Genomic DNA, 14,593 nt, shown 5'->3' on the forward strand with positions numbered 1-14,593 from the left:
GAGTGATTCTTAACACACATATTGATTATTCTCCCGATCTCTCTTCTTCTTTTTCCTCTCTTCTCTTCTCCTCTTCTTCTCCTTTGTTGCTGTAAATTACTTCTCCCTTGCTAGAATCGATCCCCTCTTAAGTTTGAACTTTTCCAATTTTGTTTCTTACTCTGGTTTGTCTTCTCCTTTTCGTTCCTTTTTGTCTACTGTTGATGCTCATCCCCTTCCCAAGTCTGTGAAAGAGGCATTATCTAGTACTGGCTAGAGGACAGCTATGGAGGAAGAATTGTTGGCTTTAGAGGTCAATCAAACTTGGGATTGTACCATTGCCCTCAGGCAAGACTGCTATTGGCTATAGGTGGGTGTATGCCGTGCATAGTTTGAAATCTCGCGATATCTCGGTATCTCGGGCTGGTCGAGATATCCGAAATATACCGAAATTTCGCCGAAATATGGTATTTTTTCTACCATATTTTGGCACTCCATCTCGGTGGGTTTTTGGCCATATTAAGGCCTGATATTTCATGTACACCCTTATTTAAGTTAAATAAACACTTTTAAACCTTCATATTGCAAAAAAATGAACTCAAAGTGGTGTTTTGGGTTTGCACCCTTGATTGATAGTATACGGTCGGACCCTGATGTATAAATTGTTAAATACACTTTATTTACGAAATATACCGAAATTTCACGAAATATACCGAAATTTCACGAAATATACCGAAATTTGGACTTTTTTCATTTCGTATGGTCATCTCGTCTCTGCAGTGTCGAGATATCCGAAATATACTGAAATATCGGTGATATATCGCGAGATTTTGAACCATGATGCCATGAAGGTGAATCCTGATGGTTCTCTTGCTCGTTTGAAGGCAAGACTAGTGGCGAATGGTTATGCTCAGGTGTATGGTGTTGATTATTCAGATACTTTCTCCCCTGTTGCTAAACTTACTTCGATTCGTATTTTGATATCTCTTGCTGCATCCAATCACTAGTCTTTGTTTCAGGTCGATGTCAAGAATGCATTTTTGCATGGTACTTTGCAGGAAGAGGTGTATATGGAGCAACCTCCTGGGTTTGTTGCTCAGGGGGAGTCTGGTATGGTTTGTAGATTGAAAAGGTCTTTATATGGGCTGAAACAGTCCCTTCGTGCGTGGTTTGGTCAATTAGGTCTTTATATGGGCTGAAACAGTCCCTTCATGCGTGGTTTGGTCGATTTACTGAGGTTATTCTTGAGTTTGGTCTATCTAGGTGTGGGGGTGACCATTCTTTTTTTTATAGACACTCAAGTGCTGAGAAGATTTTTTTGATCGTGTATGTGGATGATATTATTATTATTGGTGATGATTCAACAGGCATTGTGGATTTAAAGCCATATCTTCAACAAAAATTTCAGACGAAAGATTTGGGGAAGTTGAAGTATTTCTTGGGAATTGAAGTGGCTCAATCCAAGAAGAGAGTTTTTCTGTCACAGTGAAAATATGTGTTGTATTTACTTACTGAGACAGGTATGCTTAGGTTCAAACCTATTGACTCTCCTATGGATCATAATGTGAAGCTCACCGCTGAAGGGGGAGATGTTCTTGATGATCCGGAGAGATATAGAAGACTAGTGGGTAAGTTGAACTATTTAACAGTTACCTGGCCAGATATTGCTTTTCCTATTAGTGTGGTGAGTCAGTTTCTTTCTTCCCCTCGGACTACTCATTGGGATGCTGTTATCCGTGTGCTACGATATCTCAAGAAGGCTCTGGGTAGAGTAGTGTATCAAAATCATGGTCATAACAGAGTTGAGGGATTTTTTGATGCTGACTGGGCAGGTTCTCCAGTTGACAGGAGATCAACTACGGGATATTGTACGTTTGTTGGAGGAAATCTTATGTCTTGGAAAAGCAAGAAACAAAGTGTTGTAGCTTGCTCCAGTATTGAATCAGAATATAGAGCTATGGTACGTTGACTTGCGAGTTGATGTGGATACAACAGTTGTTATCTGAGTTAGGTTTTAAACTGTCGGTTCCCGTGCAGCTGTGGTGTGATAATCAGGCGGCTGTTCGTATTGCTTCAAATCCTGTGTTTCATTAGAGGACGAAGCATATTGAGATTGATTGTCACTTAGTTCGTGAGAAGATGCAGAGTGGTCTTATCCTTCCAAGTCATGTCAGAACTGGAGAGCAGCTTGTAGATGTGTTTACTAAGCCTTTGGGTGCAATGTTTAAAATCTCGTTTTGTTTTGGTATTTCGGTCTGACTAAAATATCCGAAATATCCTAATATCCGGTCAAAATGTTGTATTTTTCTACAAGGTTTGGGTAGGTCATTTCGGTGGGTTTTAGGCCAAGTTAAGGCATGAAACTTCATGAAAACCCTATTTTAGGCTATATAAACACATGTAAATGTTCAAATTGTAAAAATAGTCACCCAAAGTGGTGTTTTGGATTTGCACCATTGATTGACAGTATACGGTCGAATCCTAATGTATAACTTAGTTAATTACACATACATTACAGATACACATTGTTTAAGACTTTAAGTACTAGAGGACATAATAACTAGTAAGTAATTTAAACAAGTAAATTCACTTGGAAACATAAATTCAATGACTCATAAGTCATAATATTAAGTACAATAAGTCAATAACATCAATATCCCAAATTTCCAATACAAGTCAAGTAGTCATCAAGTGACTCAAATGTCTACTAATAATAATTACTCCGCCGTCCAGGATCGACCCCACTCATAGTCCGATGGAGCTGACGTGCATTGTTCTCCGATTTTAGGACATATGAATGCCACATCATAGTCTGGGAGAAGAAACAAGTGTAGTCATCCACAATTGCCATGTAAATAGCATCATCAACAGCTGTGTTTCTCTGGTGAATCGGATCGGCTCCTGCTGCTCTTCTACCACATACTGCTCTCGAACTCCCTCATATGCCTCACGAACACCAACACCAACACCACCATCATCACCAACATGACCACCATCATTATCACCTCCAGCCATAGTACTATATCTCGCGATATATCGGTATCTCGGGCCTACCGAGATATCCGAAATATCCGAGATATCGCGAAATATGCCCGAGATATTGCATTTTTTCTGCAATATTTCGGGGGTCCATCTTGGGGGGTATTTGGCCATATCTAGGGCTGAAACTTCATGGACAACCTTATTTAAGCTTAATAAACACATTTAAACCATAAAATTGTAAAAATGTGAATTCAAATTGGTGTTTTGGGCTTACACCCTTGATTGACATACGGTCGCCGACCCTAATGTATAAATAGTTAAATACACATAGATTAATGAAATCACAACTTAAGTTACAAATTACAAGTGCTAAAAGCGCTAATAGTAGTTCTTGTGCCTCCTGGATCAATCCCACTCATGCCTCGCTGGAGTCGACGTCCATTGCTCTCTGTTTGAAGGACATATGTGGACCACGGTATAGAATCGGAGAAGAAACGAGTGTAGTCATCCACAAGTGTCACGTAAATGGAATCATCAACATACTGTAGGTAACCTATCCTAGGATATAAACTAGGGTTACCAATCGATCCAGTCCAGGTGAAGAAGATGATCTACTATGATATGATGTTGGCGCCGGCGCAAGAGGCGATGGCATTGGCTGCATGTATGGCTGGTGAGGTTGGTAGCTAGGTCCGCTAGGGTATGCAAAGATATTATCTACAAAAGATGATCCAAGATGTCCCGGGATCTGGATCGTAGTCATAGTCCCCTACCCCACTAAATCGCCCATATGATGATGATCCATATCCATATCCACCGTAAGGTTGTGATGCACCATAATCCGATGCCAATGGAGTGGCATGTGCGTCAAAAGATGGGGCACGCCAATGTCCAGTCGGTCCTCCCTCCCTATCACCCATACTCAAACCACCAACAGAGCTAGATAGGTTATCAATGTCCATGTGATCAGGTTGCAACTGTGTTTGTCGACCCCTACGCTTCCTGTTGTATGTATGTAGGGGGCCTCTCGAGGGTGGGGGTGCGGGGGCACGTGCTCCGTGGTCCGTATCTTGTGTGGCATGATCAAACTGTCTCTCCAGTAAATCGGAGTGGCTCTACAGGTGCCGTATCCTGGGCCTCCTGGCCTACCACATAACGCTCTCGCATGCTGTCAAATTCTTCACCAGCATCACCACCACCAACATCACCACCACCAGCATTACCACCACCAGCATCACCATCACCACCACCAGCATCACCATCACCATCATCACCATCATCATCATCATCATTTGAGGACTTAGACCGAGTCTTCATCATCAGCTAACATTGCCACCGGTGGGCTGGAATGGTATGGGTGAGGCTTCCTTGCATGTATCGACCCTCGTCGCCATATACTCGTCCATCATCGGCACCAATCTCGGAAGCTATCATGGGGTCGGGCCTACCTCCCTCCTCATCCAACAATGGCTCACCTCTATCCCTCACCCAATCCACAATAGGGTCCTCATCGTCTGAGTCAACTTGAAAGATGTCAGCTAGATCAATGGTGCCCCTCTGTCCCACATGTCCCATGCGTATGTGTTGCAGTTTCAGCCTCAAGTTGTAGTGCACATACACCATGTCAGATAAACATTGAGACCCCAATCTGTTGCGCTTCTTGGAGTGGATGAGTGCAAAGGTACTCCAGTTCCTCTCACAACCAGATGCAGAACATGTTTGGGCAAGGACTTTAATTGCTATTCTTCTTAAGTTTTTAGCCGATTCCCCATACAACACCCACCATTCAGCTGCATTACAAGTTTACAACAAAAAAGACATGTGTCAAATGCTGTTTCAACTTTCAACTTTCAAATTTCAATACATATGTAATTTAAAACTTAAAAGAATTACCAGCATCACCACGTGCTCTGCCTTGTATCGCAGTCTTAGTTCCAAAACTTCCCAATGCATCCCTAAATACCTTGATCTACACCCATGTGAAAAATTAGTAAGTACTTCTTCACTACTTATTTGAAAGCATGAATAAGTTGAGTTTCCAAATGAACTCACTTCATTGTTGCAAATTGCTTGTAGTGCACCATCTGGCTCCAACTTCTTTACTACTTGTTTCACAGCATCAATAAGTTGAGTTTCCTACCCAAGCCTATTGTTATATTGATACTTAGGGTTCAAGTAGTATGCTGAAATATAACATATAGAATAGAGGTATTGTCAAATGCATAGGTAATTAGTAAATTATAATACTATAAATTAGTAAACATAAAACAAATTTACTCACCAGCCTTATGCAGTGGATGCATAAGTTGATTCTCCCAATGAGCATTTATGATATCTAAGAAGTGTTTGATGCGAGGAGCCACACTATAGACACTATCTTTCATCAAGTCTATTGAGATATAGGACTGGCATGGTTGGGCCCTTCAGAGCGGAGTCGCAACGTGTAGAACTTTAACTATCGGCTCTAAAACTTTCACCACTTTGCTTAGTTTGGTCCAGAAGTCCTCAGATGACATCGTTGTTTGTGCTTCCCTCCCATTTGCAGTCTTGGAACCCTTTCATTCAAACTACTCCTCAGAAGCAAACATGCTTCTCAGCCCGGCCTTCTTTGTCTCAATGCTTTTGAGAGCAATGTAGTTGGTGCCAAATCTTGTGATGCCAGGCCTAACCAAGTCACCCCCACATTTTTCCCTCAATAGATTGAGTGCATAGGAGTGGTTGTATACAAAGTTGGTGACTTGTCTTGCACTTTCAACCCGTCTTCACCAACTTTAACTTTCCCATATCTTTTAGCATTAAGTCAATGCAATGGGCTGCACAAGGAGTCCAGAAGAGCCGGTACTTACTATTGTTCATCATCTTCTCACCGCCAGCTTGAAGTTACTTCCATTATCCGTTGCATAACTGGACAACATTCTCAATACCCACATCTTTTTCCACTACTTCCTTTAACAATCAGAAATATATTTTGCATCCTTTATCTCTTTGGATGCATCCACGATTTGAGGAACACTGTCCTCCCATCACAATAAACCATGAAATTGATGATGGACTTTCTTGTAGGCCCAGTCCATCCATCTGCCATTATAGTCACCCCATATGTCTCCCACATATTCCTCATTTCACTAATGTACTCATCAATCTCACTCTTTTGTTGAGGTAGATAAACATTCATTACCTCATATGGGGTGGGGCCCTTGAATCCTGGGCCAGCCTCTGCAATGGTATCTATCATGGTATCATAATGGGGGCCTTGTGCAGTGTTTGCTGGGATGGTATGGTATAGCATCCACTTAGCTATTGATTCTTTAACCAATCCCTTCATCCCCTTCCATGCTCCTTTGATTCTGGGTTGACTGCTTCCTTTCTTCTTATGCAATTTAGGATCAGATGTTGATGGTGGTACTGGTACTAGTAGAGGTGTTGGGGTTGCCCTCACACTTTGTGATATTTTAAAAGGATTCAAAGTTCTAGGACCTCCAGAACTGCCAGCTCCTCCACTACCCCCTACTCTTTGTCTCTGCTGATCATCTTGAAAACTTACTCTGCTCCTTGAAACAGTCTGCCTAAAATCCCTAGCCTCCTCTGCTGTTTGTATGTCATCAGGTATTGCAATGTCATCATCATCAGAGGAGTCATCATCATCATCATCATCATCATCATCATTGTATCGTCTTCCTCCTCCCATCGAACTCCTCACTGTATCCTCAAGTTATTCTCTTATCCTTTGCTTGTCAGCCTTCCTCTTCTTTCTTCCCCTCAAACTATCACCAATCTCCCTGGCTACTTCAGTAGGGAGCATATGACAACCTACAACATCTTTAGATCCTCCAGTCAGATGTTGTTTAAGTCTACTGGACCCACCTCCCATAAATTGCATGTGACAATAGTTACATATAGATTTTCTCTTATCCCCATCAATGGGAGTACCATGTAACCATGCAATGTCACCCCTATGCTGGCTGGCTGGTCTCTCTTGTTCCCTCTGTTCTCTTTGTTCCCTCCGCCCCCTTTGTTGATTACTTTCCCCCACCTTTTGCTTGCCCTTCGCACGTTGTCTATCACGATCCGCCATAATGATACTTGTTTACTGCAATGTAAGTAACACAAATAATTAAAAAAACTTAATGTAGATGCACTTCAATTGACACTTTTAGATTACTAATACACTTGTATAGTTATTTAATATTTTTCCCCTAACCCTTATATTTTTCACATAATTAAAACCAATTTTTTATATATAATGTTAATATAAGTATTGACCTAACACAACAAAACAAAAAATTAGTAAACATAATATACATGTAATGCATCTCAAAACATATAGAAATAACTTTCATATTTTTTCATTATTTTTTAAACTTAAAACTCATATTTTTCCTTATTTATTTCTGTTTTTTTAATTTTTTATATATTTTTCTTAATTTTCGAAAATTAAAAGAATTATTTAAGAGCAGAAAAATAAATCCGACATTGTGAAGCCGTAGATCGGCCATTGGTGTCTAACATATATTTAATTCATTACCATCTAAGTCATATTACCCCTAATTATTTTCTATTTTAGTTGTAGGAAAATGAATTTTTAAAACCAAAAAAAAAAAAAAAAAAATACATATGGGAAAAAAATTTCGACACCGTGAGGCTGTAGATCAGACTCCGGTGTCTAACATATATTAATATCATCAACATCCAACAACATTTGTACAAATTTTTAAAAAAAAAAATAGTTTTAGAGAAATAGAATTTACCTTAAATAATGAAAATAGGCTTGGATGATGAGCTTAGATGACCCTCCGACGTCTTCCCGGCGACAAGGAGCTTCAACAATGCTTGGATGAGGCTTGGAAGGGAGGAGGAAGAGAGAAAATTTGAATTTCAGCAGCTCTCGGTCGAAATATCGACCAAGAGCTGCGAAATATGGAATTATAAGGCTCTTAATGTGACACTATTTGTCACTTTTACAATATCTCGCGATATATCGTGAGATCTCGCGATATATCGTCGATATATCACGATATATCGACGAGATATTGTATTTTTATGTTTCGGAAGTGTTTCGTATCTCAGACATATCGAGATTCACGAAATATGGCGATATATCGCCGATATTTCGCGAGATTTTATACCATGCCTCCAGCACCATCATCATAATCACCATCATCTCTACGACTACCAATGTTCTCCAAGTGCTTCCGGCGTAGATGCGGCAAAGATTTGAAGGCCGGTTCAAAAATCACCAAAGAGAAGTGAAGGAGGGAGAAATGAGTGGAAGAAAATGAAAAAAGCAAGCCTTGTGAGCTCTCGGTCGAAATTTCGACTGAGACTCTTGAGATTTTGACATTTTATAACTTGGGTTTGTAACATCTTGCCGATATTTCGGCGAGATGTTACAAAGTACCAAAGTTTCGTGAAATGACCGAAATCTCAACCGAGTTATTGTATTTTTTTTATTTTGAAGTGGTGTTTCGTTTTGGTCAGACCGAGATACTCGAGATTCTCAAAATCTCGATCGAGTTTTAACGAGTTTTTGTACTATGTTTGGGTAGTAGGCGGATTGATTACATTTGTAACAAGCTGGGCATGATTGACATACATGCTCCAGCTTGAGGGAGAGTGTTAGAAGTGTTGTATGGGCCCATCTATAGGTCTAGGTATTAGCGCCTGGCGCTAATACTGAATCCCATATGGGTCTAGGTTTTTATGCCTTTTATTTTGGTTTATTCCAGATCTGCTCCTAACCCTCCTTATATTGTTTTTCCCTCATTAATGAAGACTATCTATTACGGCTGCAACTCTTTTCTCTTCTTCGACTTCTTTTATTTCTACAGATTACAGTTTGTATAGTTGATACAAGAAAGAACTATGACCATTTAAGCCAGAGAATGTTTAAGTATGTCTCCTTGGTAATATTTCTGCCTCTTTTCCTTTCACTTTTAATGTGAGAGGTCTGTGGTTGATGATCTTTTTTTATGGTGTCTATATTGATTGGTTGATCTTGATTAGGTGTGCAATGAGTCATGTTTTGTAAATGTATAATACAAAATGACCTGACATAAACATGCCTTATGTATTAAATTTGTCAAAATGAATCCATAAAAACATGGTATGATAAGGAACCACCCAGACCTAAACATGACATGGCATGTTTAATGACTGGATTGTGTTTGGGTCAGGCATGACACAACTTGAAATGACAAGAAATTGATGAAACAAGTGCTTGATCATAATTAAAGGATAAATGCGTTAGATTGGTTAATTTCAGGTTTGGAAGGTTCAACACAAAAAATGACCTATTTGCTTAGTCTCTGTTTCATGTTGATCTAAAATTGACATGTACCTGAGACTTCCCAACCTGTCACCTATTTAATGGTTCATGTTCATGACGGGCTGGTGGGTTGTGTTGGGTATTTCCAACCCCTAATAGTGATATGTTTTTTAGGTGATTTGTTTAATCACCATCAGAACTTGGCTACATGCGAAGGATTTTTAGTCCCTTTTGTTTGTAATTTGCATATACCTTCATGCTGTGGGAGCATCTTTGGATTGACAATTTGTAATTGCATCAGGTTGAAATCCATTCAATCCATCTTTCCTTCTCTTCATTACCACAGGCATTAGAAAGCTCCTGAGTGCCAAATCTAATTTACTTGTGTGAGAATCATTTCTCATTGCAAGTATGCCACTTAAATCTCCTCTAAGTTACAATTACAAGAAATGCTTCCCAGTCTGACAAATTCAATCCATAATCATCTGCTATAATGCCATATTTTATTGCCTCAAGATTCTTTTTGTGAGAAAAATATAATCAGCACTGCTTGATCTTTTTAAGAGAAATTATATTTGGAAAGCTTGCTAGGAAGTAGGGCACTTGATCATTTTCTGCCAAACTTATTCTCCTCTATGTACACTCTTTTCTCAAAAGCAAGTAAATGTAGCAGTTGAGAATTTATTGATTTTATAGATATTTTTTCCCATCCAATTTATCTTTGTCATTTAACTTGGTTATCCTCGAATATGCATTGTTGTCTATTGGTGCAGAAAATCAACATCCAAACAATCTGGAACAATACCTAGTCGTAAGTGAATATATATTTTGTTCCTTCCTATTTTCTACTTAAACTCGTGGATCAGTTTTTTGGTTTATGTTATCCTCCTCTTGATTACGGCATAGGTTTGGAAACCACATTGGATGCTGAAGGGATACTCCCTTCGATAGACATTTGCTGCAATCATAGGAAATTCCAGCTCATTATATCCGAGGGTCAACGGGGATTACTAAAATTTTCTCTTTCTTGGTTTTATTCCCTTTTGTTGAGTTCTGCCTCTTTGTTTTTCTGGTTCTATTATATTCTTTATCTCAATGAAATATCTATAATTTAACTATCAAGACAGTTATTTTTTGCAGCAAGCCAGTAACTTGGCTAGCGGTTCCAGTCATTCTCACCATGTTGGATGTTTAAGTCTGTTCTCTTTGACCCTTTATGTTGATCATACTGTAAGGCATATGTGTAGGAAGTACCATATACTACATCATAAAGTGAGCTTTCAGTATGTGATAATGGATCACGTAGATTTAGTCAGCAGCACCGGAACTTACTTCTATCCCTTCCAATCCAACTCCCACAACCCATTAGAAATAAATGCTCCCCATATGTTTGGTACTCTAAACCACCACTCATCATCAAAATCAAAAGCTTCACTAAATTAAGAATTACCAACTCATGTGAATTTTTATTCCATGGGCCTAAACATAGACTTAATGATCCTAATTCTTTTAATGGATCTGAAAATCCAAATTATTTTAATGGATCTTTATTGTGCTTTGCACAATTTGGAAAATTCAAGTGTTGAGGCATCTTGTTAGAACTGTTGAACCGTAGGGGTATTTTGGACCCTCTTTATGTTTCTTTTATTTTTCTGTTATGTGGGCTTTAGTCCCACATTGCTTATTTGTATTTCTGTCCTCTATTCTCAAGGATATACATAAAGAGCTTGGGGTGATCATTAATCATCCAAGCCTTACTCTAATTCTAAATCTGTTAACATGGTATCAGAGCAGGTTTTGAATTAGGGTCCTCTACTTTCTAATTTCAGCTCCTTCTTTCTCTTCTCTCTCTCTCTCTCTCGATCTCCTCGTCTCTTCTCTCTTTTCTTCTTTTGTTTTCTATTCTTCAATAGGGCAGCACTGATGAGGTGATCCATAGATCCAGCTACTGCCCTTTCTCACCTCATTCCATGGTTAAATAATTTTTCAATGTCAACAACACCTTGGCTGCGATATTTGAAGCTTCACATATTTGGTTGAATCCACCTCAAGTGTAAGGAACCAATCTCCTTTATTGAAGATCAAGAACTGCAGCAGGTTCCTTTGTTGAATACTTTTTCTATCTCAGATCTGCCTTGAAGACCTCTTAGATCGATTTCTCCAAAAACAGGGTTTTTTTTCAAAACCCTGAAAAATAGCGATTTAGGAGCTGCTGTCCTCTGTTGGGGCTGATATTTGGAGGGGTGCTCTGTCTCTTCTAGACCCACACTCAAGCCAAGTTTCAGCTCAATCCAGTGTTTTTTCGCAGGCTTCTTCTCTCCCTACATCGATCTCAACAAAATCAGGGTTTTTTTCAAAACCCTGAAAAAATCGATCTCAGGGTTTTGAGCCTCTGTTGTTGCTGATTTTTTGAAGGCTGGTTCTCCACTTATAAAGACATATTTGACTCCAATTTGAGCCTCAACAATTCAGTTTTTGGGCCTATTCTTCCCTATATCGATTTCAGCCTAACAGGGTTTTGAAAAAAACCTTGAAAATATTGATCTAGGGGCTACACTTGTCTGCTGCTGCTGATTTTTGGAGACACATATTGTGACATTGAAAGGGGATTCTCCTCCAATTTTCAGCCTTTAATTTGAAGGATTTCTTGGGTTTCTTATCACAATAGCCCTCCTCTGCGGTTGGGTTTTTTGGTTGCATTATGGGTGACTCTGAAGTCTCCACTGGCACCTCTGCTGCTGATGGGTTTGGTAGGAATGACAACCGTGATCTCCTACCTAATCGTATCAAACTGGATGGGAGCAATTATTTGATCTAGTCTTGTTCGGCATACTTTGCTATTGCTGGTCGTGGGCTACTGGCCATATTGATGGTACTATCACCATGCCGACTGCTCCTGGCACTCTCTTGACCAGATGGATTTCCAACAATGGTATACTTATGTCCTATTTGATTGGCTCAATGCAATCAGACCTTGCCAATGGTTTTCTTCTCCTTGAAACAGCCCATCAGATTTGGTTTGCTTGCAAGGAGACATATGACCAACTTGGTAATGATGCACAGGTGTATGAGCTTCGGAAGAAGTCCAATAATACTACTCAGGGAGAGTTATCTGTCTTCAAATACTATGCTACTTTGCGTAGTCTCTGGCAGCAACTGGACCATTTTTCTTATTACCGTCCCACTACAGCTGCTGATATCACTGCATATAAGAAGCATCTGGACAAAACCAGGGTGTATGATTTTTTGGTTGGTTTGAACATGGAGTATGATCAGATTCGTGTTCAAGTATTGGGTCATTCCCCTTTTCGCACACTTGAACAATCATGTGCTTTGGTCTCCTCTGAAGAGAACCGTCGGGCTGCTATGCTTCATCCTCTTGTTATTGACAGATCAACCCTCCAGTCTGCTGCCCAGGCTGCCCCTGCACCTGTCAGACATGTTTCTCTTGGTGATTCTACTATAGGGACTGTTACTTGTGAGCATTGTCATAAGCCTTACCACACCAAAGAGAAGTGCTGGAAGCTTCTTGGGAAACCAGTTGACTTTGAGGCTAAACGGGCTGCCAAGAAGAAGACAAAAAATAAGGCAAACCACTCTGAATCTGTCCCTACAGCCCCGGCTACTGACACTGGTCTATCCCAGGATGATCTACAGGCTTTCCTATGAATGCTAAGGTCTTCTACTGTTGCTGCCTCTACTACATCAACTCCTGCCACCTCTTCTGCTCCTTCAGGTTCACACTTTGCCCAGTCAGGTATTCCATTTGGTGGTCATTGTGCTTCTGTAGCTTCCCGTCCTTGGATCATGGATTCTGGGGCTACGGATCACATGACCAGTTCCTCTAACTTGTTCCATCGGTATTCTCCCACTTCTGGGAAAGACAAGGTCAAAGTGGCTGATGGTTCCCTTTCCTCCATATCTGGAAAAGGAATCATCAATTGCACTTCCTCCCTTACTTTGTCTTCGATTTTACATATTCCTAATTTTACTACTAACCTTCTTTCCATTAGTAGTCTTACTCGTGATCTTAACTGTAAAGTAACTTTTTTTCCTTCCCATTGTGTGTTTTAGGATCTGGCCTCTGGGAAGTCGATTGGATTGGGTAAAGTGTATGGTGGCTTGTATCTGCTTGATGATGGTCGTCTCACTCCACCCCTGTTACCATCTCCACATCAGAACTCCTTAGTCTCTTCTAATATTTACCAGTGGCACTCTAAATTGGGTCATCCTCCATTAGGAATATTAGCATCTTTATTTCCTACTTTAGTCAAAACATGTGATAAGACCGATTTTTTTTGTGAGGCTTGTGTTCTGGCCAAACAGACACGTTTTACTTATTCGATTTCCAATAAAAGGAGTTCTTCACTTTTTCAATTGGTACATTCTGATGTTTGGGGCCCTAGTCGTAAAGCTTCCCTTTCTTATCATTGTTGGTTTGTTTCTTTTATTGATTGTCATTCTAGGCATACATGGGTTTATCTTATGCACACAAAGAGTCAGGTTTTTCCTGTTTTCAGCATTTCCATAAAATGATCCAAACTCAGTTCCAGGCTAATCTCAAGGTCTTGAGAAGTGATAATGGCACCGAGTATAAGGAAAACCAATTTCAGAAATATTTGGTTGATAATGAGATTATTCACCAGACTAGTTGTGTCGATACCCCCGCCCAAAATGGTGTGGCTGAAAGGAAGAACAGACATTTGTTGGAAGTAACCAGGGCGTTAATGTTTTCGCGCCATGTTCCCTCCTAATATTGGGGGGATGCTATCCTCACTGCAACCTATCTCATTAATCGGTTGCCTTCTCGTGTTCTTGACTCCCGCAGTCCGGCCGAATTTTGACATGGGAATTCCACCTTTGTGGTTCCTCCCAAGGTGTTTGGTTGTGTGTGTTATGCCAGAGACACGAAATTTCATGGTAAACTTGACCCTCGTGGGTTACGGTGTGTTTTCTTGGGTTACTCTCCAACCCAGAAAGGTTATAAGTGTTACCATCCCCCTTCCCGTCGTACTCTGGTAAGTACGGATATCGTTTTTCATGAAAGTCTTTCCTACTATCCATCCCTACATCTTCAGGGGTAGAATTCTGGTTCTAGTGAAGATGTGTTTGTGCTTCCTCCCCTTGAGGCTCCTCCTCTCCCACCTACTTTGGTGCCTATTTTGGCTGCTGTCCAGCCTACTTTGGAGCCCACTTTGGCTGCTGCCCAGCCTCCTTTGGCTGCTGCCCCTTCTTCCTTAAGGATTCCTTTACAAGGGGAGCTTGTAGAAAATAATGGTGGTCATGTTCCTAGTAAGGGGGAGTTGACTCCAATCCAGAAGACCATCAGTGAATTTCAGAAGAGAATTGACAACTCAAATGTTATCA

At 40.2% G+C, this 14,593-nt stretch overlaps 1 protein-coding gene across 4 annotated transcripts in view; it reads left to right on the forward strand.

Annotated features, from left to right (window-relative positions):
* The window catches only part of LOC122638871, a 154,617-nt gene that overhangs the window by 46,348 nt on the left and 93,676 nt on the right, over window positions 1–14,593 (forward strand). For all 4 annotated transcript variants that reach the window (XM_043831727.1, XM_043831730.1, XM_043831732.1 and 1 more), the window contains exon 4: window positions 10,000–10,037. In XM_043831727.1, the coding sequence (XP_043687662.1) occupies window positions 10,000–10,037 (38 nt within the window). The remainder of the gene's footprint in view (window positions 1–9,999; window positions 10,038–14,593) is intronic.

The sequence above is a fragment of the Telopea speciosissima genome, chromosome 1, assembly GCF_018873765.1.
Source record: "Telopea speciosissima isolate NSW1024214 ecotype Mountain lineage chromosome 1, Tspe_v1, whole genome shotgun sequence".
NCBI classification, from domain to species: Eukaryota; Viridiplantae; Streptophyta; class Magnoliopsida; order Proteales; family Proteaceae; genus Telopea; species Telopea speciosissima.